The 24,455-nt window shown below is 48.8% G+C and overlaps 1 protein-coding gene across 1 annotated transcript in view; it reads left to right on the top strand.

The window, feature by feature from the left end:
* Positions 1 to 12,526: 12,526 nt before the first annotated feature.
* Positions 12,527 to 24,455, top strand: part of ATXN2L (ataxin 2 like) — a 235,148-nt gene continuing 223,219 nt past the window's right edge. Inside the window, exon 1 of the mRNA XM_029607113.1 lies at positions 12,527 to 12,816. Within this exon, the coding sequence (XP_029462973.1) occupies positions 12,635 to 12,816 (182 nt within the window). The 5' untranslated portion in view covers positions 12,527 to 12,634. The remainder of the gene's footprint in view (positions 12,817 to 24,455) is intronic.

Below are 24,455 nucleotides of genomic sequence, written 5' to 3' on the forward strand. Positions count from 1 at the left end.
AAGGAACTGACAGGCGAGCTGTGCAAGCAGATTGTAACACCACAAGTTTGGTATCTGCTGGAAATTAGGCCAACGGTAAATAGGTCTCATTCTAGCAGAAGATAATGGAATGGAATATAAGGGTAAGACACACACACCCCCCCCCCCCCCCCTTAAGCTGCAAGCACTGTTGATTAAAAGTCAAACCACCAAGTTAAGAAATCTCCCTGTGTTCTTGCTGAACACAGGGAAATGAAAACACAAAATGCAGAAAGGGCAGAGACCCCCACATCCCCCACCCCTTCTCTTGCACAAGCTTTTAGCGAAATAGCAAACTAGGACAAGCCTGCCACAGGTGGCAAGACAGACATAAGAAAGGAAAAAAAATGCTGAAACGCTAACTGCAGAGATCATAACAGGAAAGAAAAAGGGTATAAAACTTATAGCCTGATCAATGTAATTTGTGCTTACTTCTGTATGACACCTGTGCTTGCAAGTTCGTACAATAAATAATTATTGTTTCACCAAACTTTAGTGTTCACTGTATAATTTTCTAAGAAGGTGCAATACCGTTTCTAACATCCTCTACTGCTATTCCACTATCAATTGGTGTGCCTCTGCTCCATCTTGGGCCCTCGTCTCACTTTATACTAATTCCCTTAGTGCTCTGATGTCCTCTGGCTTTCAATACCATCTTTATGCTGATGACTCCCAGATCTACCTTTGTACACCAGAAATTTCACCAGAAATCCAATTCCGGATCTCGGCCTGTTTGTCAGCCTGGATTTCCCACTGCCATCTTGAACTCAACATGGCCAAGATCAAGCTCCTTATCTCCCCCCCCCCCAATCCACCTCTGCTCTTCCTCCTTTCTCTGTTTCTGTGGATAATACGGTCATCGTCCTGGCCCCATCATCCCATAACCATGGAGTCCTCTTCAACTCCATTCTCTCCTTCTCTACGCATATCCAAAACACTGCTAAAATATGTCGCTTCTTTATAAAATTGCCAAAATCCGTCCTTTACTTTCTGAACACATCACCAGAACCCTTATAAGAACATGCCAAACTGGGTCAGACCAAGGGTCCATCAAGCCCAGCATCCTGTCTCCAACAGTAGCCAATCCATGCCATAAGAACCTGGCAAGTACCCAAAAACTAGGTCTATCCAATGTTACTGTTGCTAGTAGTAGCAGTGGCTATATTCTAAGTCAACTTAATTAATAGCAGGTAATGGACTTCTCCTCCAAGAACGTATCCAATCCTTTTTTAAACACAGCTACACTAACTGCACGAACCACATCCCCTGGCAACAAATTCCAGAGTTTGATTGTGCATTGAGTTAAAAAAAAACTTTCTCTGATTAGTTTTAAATGTGCTACATGCTAACTTCATGGAGTGCCCCCTAGTCATTCTATTATCCAAAAGAGTAAATAAATGATTCACATTTACCCATTCTAGACCTCTCATGATTTTAAACACCTCTTTCATATCCCCCCTCAGCCATCTCATCGCCAAGCAAAACAGTCCTAACCTCTTTAGTCTTTCCTCATAGGGGAGCTGTTCCACCCCCATTATCGTTTTTGGTCGCCCTTTTCTCTGTACCTTCTCCATCGCAATTATATCTTTTTTGAGATGTGGCGACTAGAATTGTACACAGTATTCAAGGTGTGGTCTCACCATGGAGCGATTATAGAGGCATTATGACATTTTCTATTTTATTCACCATTCCCTTTCTAATAATTCCCAACATTGCTTTTTTGACTGCCGCAGCACACTGAACTGACGATTTCAATGTGTTATCCACTATGACGCCTAGATCTCTTTCTTGGGTGGTAGCTCCTATTATGGAACCTAACATTGTGTAACTATAGCATGGGTTATTTTTCCCTATATGCATCACCTTGCACTTATCCACATTAAATTTCATCTGCCATTTGGATGCCCAATTTTCCAGTCTTACAAGGTCTTTCTGCAATTTATCACAATCTGCTTGTGATTTAACTACTCGGAATAATTTTGTATCATCTGCAAATCTGATTATCTCACTCGTCATGTTCCTTTCCAGATCATTTATAAATATACAAGCCGTTAAGCCCGTTAAAACGGGCTACATTAACATTTTTTTGGTTCATTTCCTTCCCCCTCATTCTCCCTCCCACCTCCCCCCACTCTCTCCTCAGTCACTCCTCCCTCCCCCCTCCCCCAGTCACTCCTCCCTCCCCTCTCCCCTCCTCTCTCCCTCCTCCCCTCAGTCACTCCTCTCTCCCTCCTCCCCTCAGTCACTCCTCTCTCCCTCCTCCCCTGTCACTCCTCTCTCCCCTCAGTCACTCCTCTCTCCCCCTCCCTCCTCTGTCACTCCACTCTCCCTCCTCCCCTCAGTCACTCCTCCCCTGTCACTCCTCCCCTCAGTCACTCCTCTCTCCCCTCTCCCTCCTCCCCTCAGTCACTCCTCTCTCCCTTCTCCCTCCTCCCCTGTCACTCCTCCCTCCCTCCGTCACTCCTCTCTCCCCCCTCCCTCCGTCACTCCTCTCTCCCCCCTCCCTCCTCCCCTCAGTCACTCCTCTCTCCTCCCCTCAGTAGATCTCTGGGGTGTTCCTTCCGTCCGTCCGTCCCTCCCTCCCTCCCTTGCGCGCATGCCGCTGCCGCTCCAGCTCTTCGGGCCGGTGCCGCCGCTCCTGCAATTCGGGCCGCCGCCGCTCCTGCCGCTCCTGCCCTTCGGGCTGCCGCCGCTCTTGCCGCTCCTGCCCTTCGGGCCGCCGCCGCTCCTGCCACTCCTGCTCTTCGGTCTGCCGCCACTGCTCCTGCTCTTCGGGCCGCTGCCGCTCCTACCGCTCCTGCCGCTCCAGCTCTTCGGGCCGGTGCCGCCGCCGCTCCTGCAGCGCCATTTTTAAGAGGCACACTCTGACCGACGTGCTTGCATGCGCGGTAGAGCTGCTCTCTACTGCACATTTGCGGCACGTCGGTCAACCTTCATTTATTAGGTTGATTGAAAAAAGCAAGTTTGCTTACCGTAAACGGTGTTTCCGTAGATAGCAGGATGAATTAGCCATGCTGTCATGGGAACTGTCAATCAGGCCCGGGAGGCGGAGCTTCAAAGTGATGTCAGAGCTTTGCTCTGAGGCTGCACGTGAGTTCCTGCGCTGGAATCTACTCTCCTTAGTCTGTGATTAAGCAAGCGTGGTTGTAAAGGCGGAGTCAACTGTTCAGGGAGGTGGGTGGGTTAGCATGGCTAATTCATCCTGCTATCTACGGAAACACCGTTTATGGTAAGCAAACTTGCTTTTTCCCGTCGATAGCAGGGCTGAAGATGTTGGCGGAGCATGGTTGGGGTTGAAGCCACAATCAGCTAAGCGTTGACATAGGGAAGAATGATTATTCCCTGTTGTCGGAGGAATGCCACCACCACTGCCATGCACTTGGTGAATACCCGAGGTGCTGTCGATAGACTAAAGGGAAGTACCTTGTTTGTTAAGCTGTGGATAATGACTGTAGAAGTGTCCTAACCAATGTGGCATCTTCCGTTGTTTGCTGATCTAGGCAGTAATGGGAAGTGAAAGTATGAAGAGAAGCCAACGTGGCAGCTTTGCAGAGAGCCAGTGAGGTTGCCACTGCACGTGTTTGATGTGCCGTGGGTTGCGAAGACAGTTTGCACGGCATTTCTCGTAGCAGAATTGTATACACGGAGTTATCCAGCTAGAAATGGTGCGTTTGGCTACTGGAAGACCCGGAGCATTGGGGTTGAAGGAGACAAAGAGCTATGACGGTCTGGTCTGCGACTGGGTTCATTGCTTATAGTAAGCAAATGCCCTTTTGCAGTCTAAGGAATGCAGTAGTTTTTCCTGTTCGTTGCGATGTGGTTTTGGACAAAACATTGGGAGTTCAATGGACTGGTTGAGGTGGAATTGGGAGATTACTTTCGGTAGAAAGGATGGATGAGTGCGCAGGAGAACTTTATGGTGGTAAAATTGGAGGTATGGGCTATAGTGTACTAACGCCTGTAATTCACTCACTCGTCGAGCCTCAACACCAGGCGTCGCGTGTGGGAAGCCAGATAACATCAAGGGGCACCCTGCAGCGCTTCTCACCCCACAGTCATGGGAGGGGAAGTGAAGGAAACAGCTTGATCTTCACCTGGAACTGGAAAGAAGCAGCGATGTAAGTGCTGCGATCATTAGACCCGCCCCCCCCCATGACGTCACTAACATCGGACAGTTAAGACAGCCTCAACACCAGGCATCGCGCGCCGAAGGGGCACGACAAAGGGGTTCTCCCCTTTGTGCACCCCTTCGTGCAAACCTTTGTGTATATGTAAAAATTAATTTTTATGTTTCCTTTGTTAACTAAGCTGTTTCATTGTATTCGACTAAGGAATTTTTTCCTGCTTTTTCTGTTTCACTGTAAACTGGCATGATTTGCATTTAATGCAAGAATGTCGGTATATAAAAGTTAAAAATAAAAATAAATATATAAGTAATTGCGGCTAGGAATACTACTTTCCAGGTAAGGAATTTGATATGTGCCGAGTCCATTGGTTCGAACAATGGTAACATTAGTTGTTCCAGAACCAGGCTGAGATTCCAGGGTACTGGAGGTTTGGAGACTGGAGGCTGAAGATGGGCTAGTCCCCGAATGAATCGAGAAACTGATGGGTGAAGTCTATGGAAGGCAGCAATGGCACTGAGGTGAACTCTGACCGAGACTTTGGCAAACCCTGCGGTATACAAGGTGTGCAGATAGTCTAACAACTTGTCTGGTGCACAGGTGAGTGGGTCTATACCTAAGAAACATAAGAAAATGCCATACTGGGTCAGACCAAGGGTCCATCAAGCCCAGCATCCTGTTTCCAACAGTGGCCAATCCAGGCCAAAAGAACCTGGCAAGTACCCAAAAACTAAGTCTATTCCATGTTACCATTGCTAATGGCAGTGGCTATTCTCTAAGTGAACTTAATAGCAGGTAATGGACTTCTCCTCCAAGAACTTATCCAATCCTTTTTTAAACACAGCTATACTAACTGCACTAACCACATCCTCTGGCAACAAATTCCAGAGTTTAATTGTGCGTTGAGTAAAAAAGAACTTTCTCCAATTAGTTTTAAATGTGCCCCATGCTAACTTCATGGAGTGCCCCCTAGTCTTTCTACTATCCGAAAGCGTAAATAACCGATTCACATCTACCCGTTCTAGACCTCTCATCATTTTAAACACCTCTATCATATTCCCCCTTAGTCGTCTCTTCTCCAAGCTGAAAAGTCCAACCTCTTTAGTCTTTCCTCATAGGGGTGTTGTTCCATTCCCCTTATCATTTTGGTAGCCCTTCTCTGTACCTTCTCCATTCCAATTATATCTTTTTTGAGATGCGGTGACCAGAATTGTACACAGTATTCAAGGTGCGGTCTCACCATGGAGCGATACAGAGGCATTATGACATTTTCCATTTTATTCACCATTCCCTTTCTAATAATTCCCAACATTCTGTTTGCTTTTTTGACTGCCGCAGCACACTGAACCGACAATTTCAATGTGTTATCCACTATGACACCTAGATCTCTTTCTTGGGTTGCAGCTCCTAATATGGAACCCAACATTGTGTAATTATAGCATGGGTTATTTTTCCCTATATGCATCACATTGCACTTATCCACATTAAATTTCATCTGCCATTTGGATGCCCAATTTTCCAGTCTCACATGGATCCGCACCATGTTGCACACCTCTTCCATTTGAATTGATAACTGCATCTCGTGGATGATTTCCGGGATTCTAACATTATGTCCTGGACTGTGATGGAAAACCCTTGCTCAGATAAAATGATCCGTTCAATCTCCAAGCTGTTAAATGTAGGGAGGAGTGGAGCGGGTGAAGGAGTGTTCCTTGGCTCTTGAGACAGGAGGTCTTCCCGATCTGGGAGCCGTATCTGTTCGTCTGTGGACAACTGCAGTAGGTGTGTGTACCATGGTTGACGAGGCCAGGCGGGTGCCACTAGAATCAGTTGTGCCCCGTCCTGCATGCACTTTTGTAGAGTACATGTGATGAGCGGAATCGGTGGAAACGCATACATTAGTGGTTCTGTCCAGGATATGATAAATGCATCCTGGGCGTCCCTGCGTGGACTTGGCCACACGGAGCAGAAGCGAGTCATCTTTCGGTTGGATTCAGTGGCGAAGAGGTCTATTGATGGTATTCCCCATTTGTGGAAAATATTCTCCGCTACCTCGTGATGGAGAGACCATTCGTGCTGGTGAAAAACCCAACTCAACCTGTCTGCTTGAGTGTTGGCAATGCCTGGTAAGTATGTCGCCTGCAACTGAATTGAATGACTATTGGCCCAGAGTAAGATGGTGAGGGCTTCCCTGCACAGGGACCATGAGCCTGATCCCCCTTGTTTGTTGATGTAGAACATGGCCACTTGATTGTCCATGTATACCATGACTCTGTGGCCTTGGAGGTAGGAAATGAAGGTTCGTAGGGTGTAACGTATCGCCCGTAGTTCTAGGAAGTTGATTTGATATGACTGCTCCTGTCTGGTCCAGAGACCTTGAGTCTGGAGTTGGTTGAGATGCGCTCCCCAGCCCTTGCGGGAGGCATCTGTGGTGAGGACTGCATTGTGCGGCAACAGGACGAACGGTGCTCCTTTGGTGAGAGTTGAACCTTGTAACCACCAATCCAGCTCTTTGATCATGGTGGTTGTTAAGCGTATTCTCCATGTCAATGGTTGTGAATGTTGCTTCCATTGTCTTTTGAAATCCCACTGGATATGCCACAAGTGGAGACGTGTGTTGGACACTGCGTGGATCGATGCCGCCATATGTCCCAGGACAGTTAATACTTGGTGGGCGGGCGGGTGGCGAACTGGTGATTTTCAGATGTTGGAATAGGTGACGCATGGCGGATCTCCTGTCGTGGGGCAGGAAGACTCTGTGTTTGATAGTGTCTAGATAGGCTCCTATGAATTGGAGCTGTTGGGTAGGCTGTAGGCGGGATTTCTGGTAATTGACTACTAGTCCCAATTGATTGAGGCAAGTTATTGTGTCATGAAGATGTTGGCGGAGCGTGGTTAAAGCCACAATCAGCTAATCGTTGAGACAGGGAAGAATGATTATTCCCTGTTGTCGGAGGAATGCCACCACCACTGCCATGCACTTGGCGAACACCCAAGGTGCTGTCGATAGACCAAAGGGAAGTACCTTGTATTGGAAGTGCTGGCTGTTGACTTGGAAAGATAGGTATTGCCAGGAGGAAGGATGCATTGGAATATGAGTGTATGCATCCTTGAGGTCTATGGAGCACATCCAAGCATTGGGTTGGATCAGAGGTAAGATGGATTTTAGCGATATCATCTTGAATTTTTCCTTGACTATGAATTTATTGAGGTCTCGGAGATCCAATATAGGACGGAGGTCCCCTGACTTCTTGGGCAAGAGGAAGTAAGGGGAGTAGAACCCCGTATTCTGTTGGGAGATAGGGAGGCGTTGAATTGCTTTTTGTTTCAGTAAGGTGGTCACCTCCTTCCCCAACAAGGGGGGTTGGACCTGATCCCTCTGGATGTTAAATGCGGGAGAGGTGGTAAGGAGGGGAAGGGAATCCGGTAACGAGACGAACAATATCCAGCACCCACTGATCCATTGTGATGTTTTCCCATTGCTGGATGTGAGCCTGTATGACCCCCGCTGATATCTGTTGTGATGGCGGCAGGGCTGTTATTAAAAAGATGGAGCAGGCTTATTAGAAGTGGCTGGTGGTTGAGCTTGGGGACGTTGTGATCGTGGGCGTCCCCTTTGATTCTGATTGGACTGGTTTTGTGGGTGAGGCTGGGGTTGGTATGGCATAGGATGATACGCTGCATAAAGCCGATATGCTCGTCTTTGGAAAGGCTGTCTCCGGGGAGGGACATAATACCTGCGTGACGAAGAGTAAGGTTGTGGCGTAGTGAGAGATTGAACAGCGACAGACTGCTCCTTGAGTTGAGCTACGGTCTCCTGAAATCTGGTACCAAACAAATTGTTTCCCTTACAGGGTAAGTTAGCCAGTTTATCATGTACATCATCTCTGATCGAACTTGCTCGAAGCCAGGCTACTCGCCGTGCTGCAATTACGGCAGCAGATGCAGGTGAGGAGGTCTCGAAGCCTTCATAGATGGTTCATAACAGATGACGGATGGCTTCCTCCAGTTCCATGATCAGGTCAGTGTCAGTGGGAGTGTGTTCCAGGGGCTGGGAGACATCCTTAACCCGTTGAATTAAATCGTAGATATACTGGACAATATAAAATTGATGGTGGTTGATCCTCACTGCCAGCATGGATGCCTGGAAGGCTAGTCTCGCAAAGTAATCTAAGGAGCGAAGGTCTCTACCTGGGGGTGTTGCAGAGTGTAGTTTGGATTTTTTCGCTTTAGCCATTGCTGACTCCACGACGATGGAAGCGTGAGGTAATTGAGGTGGAGTATAATAAGGCGAGGGTTGCATTTTATATTTGAGGTCTGTTTTCCGGGAGACCGCAGGGAGAGTGAACTCTCCCAGGACTTTTCCCAGAACAGTGTTAAGCACTGCGTGCGCCGGTAGGAAGGTCGGCTCCGCTGGCAGATCGAAGACTTTCAGTAAGCCAAAGCCAAAGCTCTCGGGTCTGACACCTTCTGAACATGGATTTTGAGTACCTTACCCATCTTGTCCAAACATTTAGGATATGTTAAGCCTTTGGGGAATAAGGTTCCGCAGGTTCCTCGCCCGGGTCAGAAGGGTATCCGTGGAGGAGTCCGGAGATGTAAGTGGGACCATGAGAGAGACCGGCTGTGGTATGGGATCTGGAGCCAGAGGTACCAGTGGGGACGGCGGAGATGGGGCCGGTGGAGACGGCGATCTTGACCATGTGGGTGAAAGCTGGATAGATGGTTGCGGAGACTGCTTACCACTGCTCGGTGAGGAGGCTGTCATTTGGAAGGAAGTCTGCATGACTTCAAAAAAGCCTGATAAAGCAATTGAGAGGTTAAGGAAAGCTTCCTTTGTTTGAGGAGGCATCGTAGGGCGAGGCGGTGCAGTGGGATGGCTCGTCGGCAGAGCCACCAGTAGGATGTCCGAGTCTGGCGGTGGTGTGTGGTGATGGTGTGCGAGACACCTTGGACAACTTTTGTTTCTTAGAGAGCGGTTCCTGAAGAATGTCTCCTGTGGAACGGTGTTGAGAAGCAGAAGATAGGTCCGAGAACACCTGCAGTGATGGCGAGGAGGATCCGGAGGAAAGAGAAGTAACTCGTGGGTTCCCGTCTCCTGCAGATTGTGGAGAAGAGCCTGGTGATCCCTGAAGCAGCAACAACGGCCCAGGGTGTCGGGATGTATGTTTCTGAGGCTCTTTCATCGTTTTTGTTGGCCCGGCCGAAGACTGCGTCGACAGTTTGGCTGGGGCCACTTGGGGCATTGGTATCTGCGCTGACCGCAAACTGGTGTATGGAAGATGCTGCATGTGGTCGCGTGTGGTCCTGCGTCGACAATCGCTTTCCATGCGTCGTTGGCGCATGTCCACGACGAGGCCCTGGCTCCTCGGTCGATGCACGGGGTTCGTGTTTCCTGTCTGAATGCTTCGATCTCTGCTTCTGCGTCGAAATCGCGCTGAGAGTCGTCTGACTGGTTGCACCATGCGTCGGCTCCGACGGTGCTGCGCCAATCGATGCATGCCGGTGCGCGCCGTGTGTCTGGAATCCTGAAGCCTCTGGTTCAGGCGCATGCTTCTGCACTGGTCGGCTCTCCGACGCAGTCGACGCGTCTCGGCTGTGGCATTTGGTGCGCTTGGGGTCTCGGCCCCGAGAAGCGATTGGCTTGGATTTTTTCCGGCGCTCATCTCCAGTCCTGGAGGCTGCTGGTCCTACCGACGACGCCCGACGCATCGGTGGGGGCGTCGGGGTGGACAGTCCCGGGGAAGAGAGGGCCTTAGAAGGTGGGGCATAGGAGCAGTCTCATCCCTTTCAGAGCGAGCATCTTGTCCGTTCGTTGCCGACGCGCTCTAGGGGACATCTTGCCACACTGTGGGCAGGTCCGCATCGGGTGGTCTGGGTCCAAACACCAATAGCATCGCTTTCCCGCAGGGGCACGGCACGGCTTGAAACTGGAAGGTCGTCCTCCTTCCTTCTTACCGTGTTCTTTCATCTTTTTTGTACTTTTAAAGGATTTTTTTCTCTCAGGGAAAAGGTGATGCTGAGGAGGTCTGAAGCTCCACGCGCAGAAAAAACAGACTGAGGAGAGTAGATTCCAGCACGGGAACTTGTGCGCAGCCTCAGAGCAAAGCTCTGACATCACTTTGAAGCTCCACCTCCTGGGCCTGATTGACAGTTCCCATGACAGCATGGCTAATTCAGCCTTGCTATTGACGGGAAAGTATGGGTCCCAATACAGATCCCTGAGGTGCTCCACTGCCCACTCCGTTCCACTGAGAAAATTGTCCATTTAATCCTACTCTGTTTCCTGTCTTTTAGCCAATTTACAATCCATGAAAGGACATCGCCACCTATCCCATGACTTTTTACTTTTCCTAGAAGCCTCTCATAAGGACCTTTGTCAAACGCCTTCTGAAAATCCAAATACACTAGGTTCACGTTTATCTACGTTTATTAATGCCTTCAAAAAAGTGAGGCAAGACTTGCCTTGGGTAAAGCTACTCTCTCATCTCTTCCTGCTTAAATTATTGCAACCTGCTCCTCACAGGTCTCCTGGTAAGCCATCTCTCTCCACTGCAATCTGTCCTAAATTCAGCTGCACTATTTATCTTTCACCAGAGTCACATAACTCCTCTGCTCCCACATACAGTTTAGGCTCCTCTCTCACCTACAAATGCCTTCATGCTGCAATTCCTCACTAATTCTCATCTTTTCTCTCTCTCTCTGCACCCATCCTCATGTACTCTGCTTGTTGGATAAGTCACTCCTATCTATGCCCTTCTCCACTACTACCAATTCCAGACTCCATGCTTTCCACCTGGCTGCACCATGTGCTTGGAAAAGTCTTCCTGAACTGGTACGTCATGCTCCCTCTCATGCCATGTTTAAATCCCACCTAAAAGACCCACCTTTTTGAAACCACTTTTGAAATACTGCAATCTCTTGCCCTGTATTTTTGTCTTATTAGATCATAAGCTCTATTGAGCAGGGACTGTTTTCTTGTAGGTTTGTACCCTGTTATGTATGTTTTATTTATTTATTTTATTTAACAGTTTTATATACCGCAGTTCAGGTAACAAAGTTACTAATCACTTCGGTTCACATTTCAACAATTACAATGACAGTATAAAGAATAGTTTATAATGTCTTACATAGAACAGGGTGATTTAACTTGGAAAAAACTAATAATGAAATGGGAGAGCACAATTTATGTACATATGTCTTGTCTATACATGAGTGGGTTAAAAGAATGCTTGGTTGAACAACCAGTTTTGAGTCTTTTTTTGAAGGTTGGTTTGAAGGAAGGTTTTGTAGCACTATAGAAATTTTAAGTAGTAGTAGGTAATCTTTGAATTTGCCTGGGTGTCTTTTTCTCTTTGTTGGGCTGGGTGCTTCTCTCTGTCTGGCTGTGAGGTGTCTGCCTTTCTGTGCCCATGTGTGTTTACTCCTTCGGCTACTTGGCTCAAAGCATCCGTTTTGTTTCTGTTCACTAGCTAGTTGATACTCTCTCTGTTTTTCTATATATATATATATATATATATATATATATATATATATATATATATATATATATATACACACACACACACACACACACACACACACACACACACATAAGTGCGTGTCAAATAACCCATCTTTGGGGGGGCAGGCAATTGCATACATATAAGGGACCGCGGTTGAAATTTGCTCATCCCTGCTCTAGACAAATACTGGTTGCATGGATTTTATCTTTCGCGAAGCCCAGGCCTGTTTCCACTTTTCTTACTTTTTACTTCACGAATTTCTATCCACGTCTGCAGGAATCTAGTTTTGCCCTTAACCGCCCACATTCTTACAACCAATAACCAGCTCCTGTCATTATTTGCACTCTTAGACGTAGTGAGCAAGTCGTATACAGGCACGAGCGCCGACTACAATTGCCTCTAGACTGTACCAGAGGAAATCGCAACACCAGCTCTTTACACGGGAGGGGGTTATTAAAGAAAGACGACGTAACAACTCACGTGCGCACGTAGATCCGCCCCAACCTCCTTGCGTCGGCGGAAGGTTACAGAAATAGTCGAATATTACGGCGGTAGGATACGCCGCAGCCTCATAGCTACAATTTTTTTTTTTTTTTTTTTGCGTATGTGGCGCGAGAAGAAGGAAGAAGGAAGCCGTTGGCGCCTTGCTCTACAGATCCTTCGTTTTATCTTTTAATAATTTAAAAAGAAAGTGCTGGTGTGCAGTGCGACCTCCACCGGGCGGAAGGAAGAAGAACAACAACCATCGGCGGTGCCCGAGGGGGCGCGAGACACTAAACTCTCCCCTCTTTTTTTTTTTTTTTTTACCCCGCTGGCACCGCGCGCGTCTTGTGTTCCTACTGGCGCGAGACAAACTGCCGTCGCAGCAAGTGAGCATAGTGGGAGTACACTTGCCGATCTCTGCAGCGTGAGACTTTTTTCCGCGTGTACAGGAAGCCAGGAGGCACGCGCTCCGGCCTCTCTCCATCTCTGCGGTTGCATACTGACATGCTCAAACAGCAGCAGCCGCTGCCACCATCAATTGTACGCAAACCCATGGCGGGAGGAGCAGGAAACCCCGCACCCGGGAGTCCGAACGGGAGTCTGAGCCCTGCTGCAGCGGGTATTATCAGTAGTAGCAGCAGCAACAATACCTTCCCCCCACGTTCCGGCCCTGCTGCTGCCGGCAGGTAAGAAATTGGAAGGGAGTACCCAGCACCGCAGCGGCCTACCGGCGAGGGGGCGGGATTACAGAAAGGGCATGAGTGCAGTTTCACGTCACCGAATGCGGCTGGTGACTCATCCAATCGCTTTTCGTTTACTTTTGAGTGATTAGTTGATCATCCATTACTTGTACTCGGCATATTTGAGTGATGTATAATTTATCCAATGACTATGCTTGACTTTCATGAGTGATGAGTGGCATTATCCCTTTAAAATGCTTGTTGGGTGTCTGACGCTTGCGCGTTGGGTTGACCATTGGTAGTGAGCTCCCCGAGTCTCGTGACATGGTTTATGATGACGTACGTGGGGAAATTACGGAACACAAGGCAAAGATGGATTCTATTTCTTTGCCGAGCATGCGCAAAACGGTACATGTAGTTACAAAAAAAGTGGAGCTAAATTAATTAAATAAAATAAACGTTTGTGGTTTGCAGTTTTATTTGTGATATCATGTAATAGTTCTCTACTAATTGGATTCGCCTAGCAGGGGATTGTTTTGTGACGTCTCTTACTCCTGTTCTTTGAAGGGAATGTGGCGTAGTCGGAGGAATCCCGTGAATGTGTAGCGCGTTCTTGGTGTTCCACAGCATGAGGCCTCTGGGCGCTCTGTGCCCATATTGCAGCGTATGGTGGGAGCGAAGGGGGGTTTGAATTTCCTCTTCACCAAAATTTTTACTATATAAATTGAGGAAAGTTTGAAAAACTTTAACAGTTCGGCATTGGTGGCAAGTTTTTTTAGGTTTGTTTTTTTTAAAATGAAAAATAACATTTTTTATTGACTCACCATTGTATATTTGCATTTAACTCTTGATTAGATCACAAGAAACAAAACAATTGTGTGACAGTTCTTTCTTACTTTTCAGTACTAAACCTCAGAGCATTTCCAGAACATACTCAATCCACAACAATTACTTTTATAGCTTTTCAACTTTGGACCCTGTGAGGCTGCCTTGATAGGCGGCAGGAGGGTGGATGGGGGTCGGCATGGTAGGAGTGTACATATTTTTGGCCCATGTTGCCCGTTAACATGATTGTGATCCCGGGCAAAGTGGGCTACCATCGTGTGATTTTTCCCCACAGTATTTTTTATCGTGGGTTTTTTCCACACAAAAAAAAATACTGTGGGGAAACAGCTGGGATATTTTAGCAGGGGATCGGTATTACATGAAGGGCCCTTCCCTGCAGTATTTCACCCATCCTTTTGTTAAATTTATCGGTATAGTAAATCTCCTCCTAAGATTGTACCTGAGGCAATGGAGGGTGAAATGACTTGCCCAAGTCCACAAGAATTGTCATCAGGATATGAACCCTGGCTTCCCTGGTTCTCAGTCTGCTGCTGTAACCACAAGACTACTACTCCACTCCACATTGGAAACAAATCTCAAACAGTCTCTCTTATGGCCAGACTTCTGAAATAACAGTACAGCCTCTGTATTATGATTTGGTCCATCTCCCTCCATAGCTTGTAGTAGAAATTTAATGCATTCACTTCTTATAGCTACAGCTATAACCACCTGCTGGCATGTTGGTACTTCTGTTTTCAAATTTTAAAGATTCTACTTTTATTTGTCCAGTCTCCAAGCTGTCCTTTCTATGTAAGTTAGTGGGGAAAAAGCAGTTTGCTTTCAGTTCCTAAACTTCTAGAAGAAGGCAGCATCCTCCATGCTTACCAGTGTGGGTTCAGGAAAGGCCACAGAACAGAATCTTTCCTTTTGTTCATAACTTACAATATTCACATGAATGCTAACTAACAGGTCTATCCAGTACCGAGCGGTAGGAAGAGCTGCGTTAGTGCCCGGCGCATCCGCGGTTGCCGCACGCACAGTGCAGCTCACCTACCGCTCGATCCTGAACTATAATTTCATGCAAATGTAAACCGCGTCTAAGAAGGATCCGTGAAGCGTTAGGCCCGCGCAACCCATTTTACCGGATAGAGCGCCTATACAGTATCCTGGGTGCGCGGGCCTAACGCTTCACGCCACGCTGGTATCTGTCATTTCAAATGTCATTTGAAATGACAGATACCAGGAAGTCGGGACTGCCAGTCCCCCCTCCCCTCCTCCCGAAGCAGGGCGCGAAAAGCAGCCTTGCTCCGGGAGGAGGGGAGAAGGGACTGGCAGTACGAAGCAGCGAAGCGACTTACTTTTTGCACCCCCCTCCGGACATCGGACGACCTCTCCTGCCTCCAGCTGCTCGCGAAGATGGACGCCTGCAAAAAGTAAGTTGCTTCGCCGCTTCACACTGTCAGTGTCTCTTCTTCCCTCCCGGAGCAAGGCTGCTTTTCTCGCCCTGCTTCGGGAGGAGGGAAGAAGAGACACTGACAGTGTGAATCGGCGAAGCAACTTACTTTTTGCAGCCCCCATCGGGCCTCTCCTGCCTCCCGCTGCGCGACTTACTTTTTTTTGCAGCCCTCCGGCCATCAGCAGGAACGGATCGTGGCTCCCCTGCCTCCCGGCGAAGATTGACGCCTGCACGGGGGAAAGCGGCCCCTGTGCGTGCAATTGGCCGCTCAAGACGTGATGTCATGACGTTTGGCGTTGCGGCATGTGACGTCACGTCTTGAGCGGCCAATTGCACGCACAGGGGCCGCTTTCCCCCGTGCAGGCGTCCGTCTTCGCCGGGAGGCAGGGGAGCCACGATCTGTTCCTGCTGATGGCCGGAGGGCTGCAAAAAAAGTAAGTCGCGCAGCGGGAGGCAGGAGAGGCCCGATGGGGGCTGCAAAAAGTAAGTTGCTTCGCCGCTTCACACTGTCAGTGTCTCTTCTTCATTCCTCCCGAAGCAGGGCGCGAAAAACAGCCTTGCTCCAGGAGGAGGGAAGAAGGGGCTGGCAGTACGAAGCGGCGAAGCGACTTACTTTTTGCAGCAACGTTTTTTTCGCTTTTTGTTTTGCTTCGGGAGGAGGGGAGAGGACTGGGGCTGCCCCGGAGACCGGCACCCATGATCGTGGCCGGGGCAGGTGAGCGGGGGCTGGGGGAAAGCTTGCCACCTACCCTTACCCCTGCCTCTTCCGCAGGGGTAAGGGTAGGCGGTAAGTTAGCAGGTTAAACGCGCGACAAAATGGCAGGGAAAGATAGCGATAGTTGGGGCGCGGGTTACGGGATGCTAGGGAATAGCTAATTCGCTCGTTTGCATGCAATATACATGCCGCGTGCGGAAGGGGTTGGCCGGGGATTTTAGGACGCAGTAGGAGTAGATTAAAGGGGATTCGGGATCGCAGGAAGGGATAACGCGGCCGGAAAGTGAGTAGAACGCGGCTTAGGAGCGGGGTAAACGCGACCGCACTTTACAGGATAGACCTGTAAGGTGGCAACGCCCTCCTAGTCTCGCTGCCACACTTGACAATGTTGATCGCTAACTCCTGATACAATTCTTAAGACATCTGCATTGATGGCATAGTTCTCATGAAATTAGCATGTGGCACATTTAAAACTAATCGGAGAAAGTTCTTTTTTACTCAACGCACAATTAAACTCTGGAATTTGTTGCCAGAGGATGTGGTTAGTGCAGTTAGTATAGCTGTGTTTAAAAAAGAATTGGATAAGTTCTTGGAGGAGAAGTCCATTACCTGCTATTAATTAAGTTGACTTAGAAAATAGCCACTGCTATTACTAGCAACGGTAACATGGAATAGACTTAGTTTTTGAGTACTTGCCAGGTTCTTATGGCCTGGATTGGCCACTGTTGGAAACAGGATGCTGAGCTTGATGGACCCTTGGTCTGACCCAGTATGGCATGTTCTTATGTCTTTCCTGGATAACATCTTAGTCAGTATCTTGAACCAACAAATCATCCTTGCCCCAAAGACCTCGCCTGCGGAGTACTTCTGGGATCAATGTTCTCTCCAGTCCTTTTCAACATTTACATTCATCCAATGTACAACCTCATCAAGTCCTTGAACACTGATTGCCACCATTATGCGCCAACATAGGATCAGACCAGATCCCATGTATTGTGCATCTTAATCACTGCCTTACAGCTGTAGCTAAATGGCTCTCAACCACAAACTCAAATTCAACTGCGCCCCCCCCCCCCTCCCCCTTTTCCCAGATTAGAACTCCTCTGGCTAAGCTGACAAGGGGCACCCCTTACTATCTTTATACTCCCTGTCAGGAACTACCTTACAACCAAAAGATTCAGTGCGAAGTCTGGGAGTCCAGTTCGACCACAAACTTGTAATAGTAACCCACATTGCAAAGGTGATAAGGATATGCTTCATGCATCTGCACCAGACTCACTACCTTTGCAACTATTTCAATAAAAAAAACCTGGCCAATGTGAGAGATGCTTTAACCACAAGCCAAACTGACTATTATAATTCTCTACTCCACAGCATCTTGCTGTACAAACTGACACCTCCTACAAAGTACAGCTACTAGAATTTTGATTGGTGCCAATGCAACTGACTATGTGTTAGGTTTCTGCCCTTTTAGGAACTTACAGGTTCAGGGGGCAAGGCTGAGTCCTAGGTGTGGGTGTTGAGGCTATGCCAAGGACAGTTTGTGAATCCAGCAGGTTGCTGGCAGCGAACTGGAGTCAAGAACGAGCTGCATACTGAAGCAGGCTGGAGTAGCAAGCTAAAGTTGCAGGCCGCCAACTTGACATAGGAAGTTCAATAGCAAAAAGATATGCCAGCCTTTGAGGTTGCTGTGAACAACTTCCTGCTTCTCAGCAATTCTTTTTAGCTGAACCCCAGCCAATCTGTGATGCTCAGGGGTTTTTCCTAAAGGGCTTTCCGAAGCAGTCTCTTTCTGCTGCTTCCCCTTGCTTCAGGTCCCCAGCTAGTCTATGGGTTAGGACTGATCTTGGTCAAAGTCCTACCTGGGTTTCACCCCAATACCACATAAGACCTATCTTAAGTTAGTTTTACTTTGCTTTGTCTTCAGGTGCATCTCCCAGCTTCTATTTCTATATATATATAGATATATCTATATCTATATATAGAGAGAGAGAGAGCAATTTCTCAAGCTGTATTTGTTTTTGAGTAACTTAGTAACTGAAATATTTTGGAGAAAAATGAAACAATGTGGTTTAAATGTTATACCAAAACATTCAGAGCTTTATGTAGAAATACAATTTTTTGGTATGCTTGTAAAATGTAAATACAATTCAGAATAGCATGTACTAATTTCATTGTTTTAAATGTTAGGTAAGAAAACAGACTCAGTACACCCAAAGAACTGTGCATGATATCTAGGAACTTTTTTCCTGGGAATTTATTAGTGTTTGTTACAACAGGAACCAAAACAGGAGAAGAAAGTGGGGAAAAATAATTTGTCATTTTTCCAAGTAAATATTTTTGTTCTTGTAACAAACACTGATAAACTTCAAAGAAAAATTACATAAAAACTGAAAATGAAGGTCCCTAATGATCTGCCATATTTGTGCACACACCTACTTCAACAGAGTTTAATTTTCTTCTCCTAGGACAGGGAGGATGGTAGCCCTCACAATTGGGTGACATCATCAGATGGAGCCCAGCACGGAAAACTTTGGCACGCTGAGCATGCCCAGCATGCCACTATCCACGCATCCACATGGGGGACTCTCTTCAGTCTTTTCTTTTCCATGGAGCTATTGTCTCGCGGATATGGAGCTCTCGCTCTTTTTTTCTGAAAAACTTCCACGTTCGAGTTTTTCTCGGTTCTGTTATTGCGCCGGGTCCCTCAACATCGTCCTGGCCCTGGTTAGTGGGCGTCGCAATGAGTTTTTGCATTCATTGCGGTCAGTCCCCGACTGTGCCAGTTCTCGGTGACTGCAGACCTTTGATCGTTAGTCGGTTACTTTTTGAAATGGTGTCATGATTTTGCCGGTGCCCCCAGACCATGTCCATTACAGACCCTCATGAGGTCTGTATTTTGTGCCTAGGGGCATCACACGATGTCAGGAGGTGTAACCTTTGTGCCTAAATGACCCCCAGGGTCACCGCGCGCGCCTTGACAAAACGGAGAAGCTGTTCAGCCCCAAGATGTCGGGGGTGTCGATGCTCTTGGGGAAAAGGGAGCCGGCGGCTGCTGGTCCCAGGTTGTCTTCTCCACCGGATCCCCAGTTCGAATTGGGTGCTGGGGACTGGCCTGCTTCCATTTCTTCTCATTCCGGGTCAGAGTTGTATCCATCTCCCTCAGCGCTGGGGAAAGACCGGGCCAAGCACTGTGAGAAATCAAGAAAGCACTGTCATAGGCCTCCTTCCTTGCATGAGACCAGGCTCGGGAAGGCACCGGCACGATCGAGAAGTCTCCGAAGCAGTCCCAGCCTGAGGAGGCCTTGCCCTCCATTGAAGCTGGAGGCCTGAGGTGGTCCCCATCGATTTCCAGTCCTGGACACCAGTCTACCTCAGTGCCCCGAGGGAGTCCATGTCACGTCTTCTCCTCCTCCTCTGTCTGTCCTTTCTTTGGCAGCATTTGAGGAGGAGTTAGAGCACAGAGTTTGGTTGGCGGTTGGACAAGCCCTAAAGGCATCGAGCTTCCAGCCCCATCAGGGCTGCCACTGATGCCAGAGCCTGCACCATCTGTGCTGGAGTGCTTGGATTTGCTCCTTGGTGCGCTACCGACACAGCCAATGCCAGTGCCCTGGGCACCGATGCTGCCCCCAATGGAGTCCATTCCCTTCGTCAAGTCCTCTAACAAGGGTGGGCCGTCAGGACCAATGGCTCCACTTTCGCCGTGCCTCAGGCCAAGGGCATAGTCCGGGCACACTGACCAGTGTCCCTGGGCGACCTGAGTGGGGGAGGTTGCCCCGTACGACCCATGGGAGGATGATGCGTCCGAATCCTCCTCAGAGGACTCAGAGGACCTGCCCTCTGAGCAGTCTCTTCTGGAGGATAGGTGTCTGTCCCCTCCCGAGGACCTGATGTTTGTGGGCCTTGCACGGGCCATGGCTGAGTCTGTCGCATTCCAGCTCTTGATGGAGAAGGTCTTCTGGCACAAGATGCTGGAGAGAGATCCTCCAGTTTGTGGTTGTGCCTAAAGAGGTGGGTGGCTGTCCCAGTTCATGACATTTTTAAGGACTTGTTTGGCTCTGGGAACACCCCATCTCGGTACCCCTGTGAACAGGAAGACAGATATTTGGTTCAGCCTACCAAAGGGTTTGAGAGGCGTCAGCTCCTGCACCTGTCGGTGGTGGTGGAGTCCGCCTGCAAAAAATAGCAAAGCATTCTCAAGCACATGCCTCTGCTTCCCTGGGCCGAGAACACAGGGCCCTGGACACCATTGGGAGGAAGGTCTTCCAGGGCTCCATGCTGGCTGCTCTTATTGCCTGTTATCAGCTGTATATGAGCCAATATTCCAGGAATCAATATTCCAGGATCTGGGTGAGTGCCTGCCTCAGCAACTGCAGGAAGACTTCCTGAAGGTGGTCCAGCAGGGTTTGGAGTGCGACAAGCATGAGGTCCGGTCCGCCTATGATGTCTTTGAGATGGCAACGAGGTTGGCGGCAACAGTCATTGGTGCCTGCCGTATGGCTTGGCTCTGCACCTCCGACCTCCGTCTGGAGGTTCAGGAATGGCTTGCGGATCTTCCCTGCACTGGAGAGAATCTCTTCGGTGACAAGATTGAGGCAATAGTACAGTTGAAGGACCATCATGAGACACTCCAGCACCTCGGACCAACAGTCCTCAGGCAAGAAGTCCTCACGGAAATGGCTTAGGCACCCTTTTTACTGTCCGAGGAAGTACTACCCTCCGGCAGCCCGAGTGAGGTCTCATCGGGCCGGCCCTGGAGCTCATCCGAGGCAAATACAGGTTCCTAGGTCTCAGCCAGCGCCCCAGCAAAGCCCTGCCATGGGGTTTTGACTGGCTGCCAGAGAGTGTAGGCCAGTCACTGATACCCTTGACGGTGGCCCTCCGGTCGGAGGTAGTCTACAGTTCTTTGCCGACTGTTGGCTGTCCGTCACCTCAGATTATTGGGTCCTATCCATCGTTCGGGGGTACAGGTTAAATTTCCAGGGTGTCCCACCCGGCCCTCCCAAGTGCCCCACTTGGGGCCTCTTAGTTGATCAGAAAATACTTTAGAAGGAGCTCTCCACCTTTGTAATGGCCAGGGCGGTTGAACCCTCCCCCAAAGGGCAACGAAGGAGTGGCTTCTACTCCAGATATTTCCTGATTCCAAAGAGAACAGGGGAGCTCTGTCCTATTTTGTACTTGCGGGCCTTGAACAAATTCCTGAAACGGGAAAAGTTCAAAATGGTCTCTCTCGGCACCCTAATACCTCTCCTGTGAAGAGGGGCCTGGCTATGCTCCTTCAATCTAAAGGACGCCTATGCCCACATCGAAATTTCCCGCACCACAGGAAGTACCTGCAGTTTGCCGTGGGCTGGAACCATTTCCAGAACCGAGTGTTGCCATTTGGTCTGGTGTCTGCACCCTGCATTTTCACCAAGTGGTTAGCGGTGGTGGGCACCTACTTGCAGAGGCTGCAGGTTCAGGTTTTCCCTACCTGGATGGCTGGCTAATCAGGAGTGCCACCCAGGAGGGAGCACTGCAGTCTCTGCACTCCACCATTTGGGTACTGGAGACCTTGGGTTTTATTCTCAACTACCCAAAGTCTCAACGGTCCTGTCACTGCAGTTGGACTTCATTGGGGCCAGGTTTGAGAGAGCGCATTTTTACCCCATGACGGTGTGCTCACTTTGCTGGCCATGGTGGGAGCGATCTCTTGGAGTCGCCAGGTCTCAGCGCACCGTATGCTGCAGCTGTTGGGACACATGGCGGTGACGGTCCATGTCACTCCCTTCGCTTGTCTGCACATGCGCATGGCTCAATGGACCCTCTGATCCCAGTGGCAGCAGGCCACTCAGGACCTTCGAGTGCGCACCCGGGTTACTCAACTGCTCCAGGTCTCCTTGTCATAGTGGGAGACCCTATTCAACTTGGAGATGGGATACCCTTCCAGACGTGCTCTGCTCAAGTTGTGCTCACCACGGATGCCTCTCACCTCGGTTGGGGTGCCCATGTAGAAGGTCTCCGCACCCAAGGTTGGTGGTCTACTCAGGAAGCTCAACATCAGATAAACTTCCAGGCGATCCAATTCGCGCTTTGGATGTTTCAGGAGCACCTACCCAACAAGGTGGTCCTCATCCAGACTGACAACCAGGTGACATTGTGGTACCTCAACAAACAGGGAGGCACGAGATCGTTCCTCTTATGACAGGAGGCAGTCCAGATCTGGTCGAGGGCTCTGTTGCAAGGCATCCTGCTCCATTTCGTATACCTTCCAGGGACTGAGAATGTAGGCGGATGGCATGAGTTGCTCGTTCTGCCCCCACAAATGGTCCTTGAAGCACGAGGTTGCGGATCGGATCTTCAGTCTTTGGGGAACCCTGAACGTAGATCTGTTCGCCTTCCCCTGCAACAAGAAGGTAGTTTGGTTCTGCTCCCTGATCGAGGAGAACAGCAAGCCAGTATTAGACACCTTTGCACACCTTTGGGGCAGGGGCCTTCTGTATGCATATCCTCCACTTCCACTAGTGTCAAAGACCCTCCTGAAGCTCCAGCAGGACCAGGGGACCATGATCCTCATAGCTTCTTATTGGCTGCGGCAGATCTGATTCCCACTCCTGCAGGATCTCGCCCTGAGGGAGTCGATCCGTCTGGGGACCTCCCCAGACCTTATCACACAGGATCGGGGCAGGCTACATCATCCCAATCTCTGAGCCTTATCCTTCATGGCGTGGATGTTGAAAGGCTGATTTTATGGTTCTTGAACCTCTCGGATGCAGTGTCAAGGGTCTTGATGGAGTCGAGGAAGCCTTCTACTAGGAAGTCTTATGACCTAAAGTGGAAGAGGTTCTCCGCTTGGTGTGCGAGTCACAGTTTAGATCCATTCTCTTGCTTCACCCCTAAGTTGCTGGACTACCTGTTAGACCTCTGAGTCTGGCTTAATAACCAACTTAGTCAGTGTGCATCTTAGTGCTTTTGGGGCTTATCACCAGGAGGTGGATGGCGCGCCCGTCTCGGTACACCCTATCATGGGGCGCTTCAAGCGTGGTTTGCTTCAACTGAAGCCGCCTCTGAGGCCTCCCGCAATGTCCTGGGACCTCAACGTAGTCCTGGCCCAGCTTATGAAGGCTCCTTTCGAGCCTCTCTGCTCCATTGACCTAAAGTTCTTGACCTGGAAGGTCAACTTCCTAGTGGCAGTCACCTTGGCGCACAGAATCAGTGAACTTCAAGCTTTGGTGTCATACCCACTTTACATGAAGTTCTTTCAGGATAGGGTGGTTCTGTGTATACATCCTAAGTTCTTGCCAAAGGTGGAAACGGATTTCCATCTGAACAAATCCATCTTCTTACCCAGGCTTTTTTCCAAAGCCTCATTCGCACCAGGACGAAAGGACTCTTCACAGCCTGGATTGCAAGAGAGCCTTAGCCTTTGCCTATGGCCTGCCTTCTGCTCCAGGTAAATCTATGCAACTTCTCTATTTTGACAGAAACCGATTGGAAGTTGCAGTAGCCAAGCAGACATTGTCCAACTGGCTGGCTGATTGTATCTCTTTCTGCTATGCGCAGGCAGGACTGCAGCTGGGGGGCCATGTCAAGGCTTACTCTGTTCTAGCCAGGGCAGCTTCGATGGTCTACTTGCGAATGATCCCTGTGGACGAGATCTGCAAGGCTACGACATGGAGTTCCTTCCACACCTTTGCCTTGCACTACTGTCTGGACAGGGACGGCTGATGCAATAGCGGTTTCGGCCAGTCTGTTCTCCAGAATCTTTCAGATGTAAAACCTAACTCTTCCTGCCTCAGGTCCATTGTTTGGGTTCAAGCTTTCTTCCTCTGTTACCATCAGCAACTTGGTTGTTGTGCCGGTTGGCACCTGCTTTGGTAACTGTTGGTCCCCTTGTTTCGGGAACAGCCTGCAGCTAGGTATTCATCAACTTGTGTGAATTACCATCCTGCTTTTCTTATGAGAAAGGAGAGATGCTTACCTGTAACAGGTGTTCTCCTAGGACAGCAGGATGTTAGTCCTCAGGAAACCTGACCTGCCTGCCACCCCGCAGAGTTGGGTTTTCTTCTGATTGTTTGTTTTTATTGTGGATAGTGGCATGCTCAGTGTGTCAGTCAAAGTTTCTAGTACCGGGCTCCATCTGATGATGTCACCCATGTGTGAGGACTAACATCCTGCTGCCTAGAACACCTGTTACAGGTAAGCACCTCTGCTTTCCACTCATGTCATTCTTGACACCATTTTCACTGGCACTACTTACCAATTGCATTTCAGCACCAGATTGAGGTAAATCTAAACTACTTGAATCATTCTTTTACTCTATATTGAGTACCATTAAATATGTGGGCAAAGGCAACATCTCGCTCTGCATTTTCTTCACTAATTGATTCTTCTGAAACAAGATGTTCTGAGACATAGAAACTAAATTAGCAGTGCTTTTATTTGTTAATCCTTTTGTCTTGATTGAGCCCAAAACTTTCGAATTCTGTTCAGAAGAAGCTGCTGATGGTGGAATTTTCAAGATCCTTGGAGCAATCCTGAACAGGTTTTAACAGTAGCTCTTCCACCATGTGAGGGGACATATTCTGTGCTGCCTGCCAAATGATGTCTTTATTCCAAAGTTTTCTTTTTCACAGTACACATTGTTAGGCATCATTGCTATTACATCAA

Source organism: Rhinatrema bivittatum, chromosome 6, assembly GCF_901001135.1.
Source record: "Rhinatrema bivittatum chromosome 6, aRhiBiv1.1, whole genome shotgun sequence".
Taxonomy (NCBI): Eukaryota; Metazoa; Chordata; class Amphibia; order Gymnophiona; family Rhinatrematidae; genus Rhinatrema; species Rhinatrema bivittatum.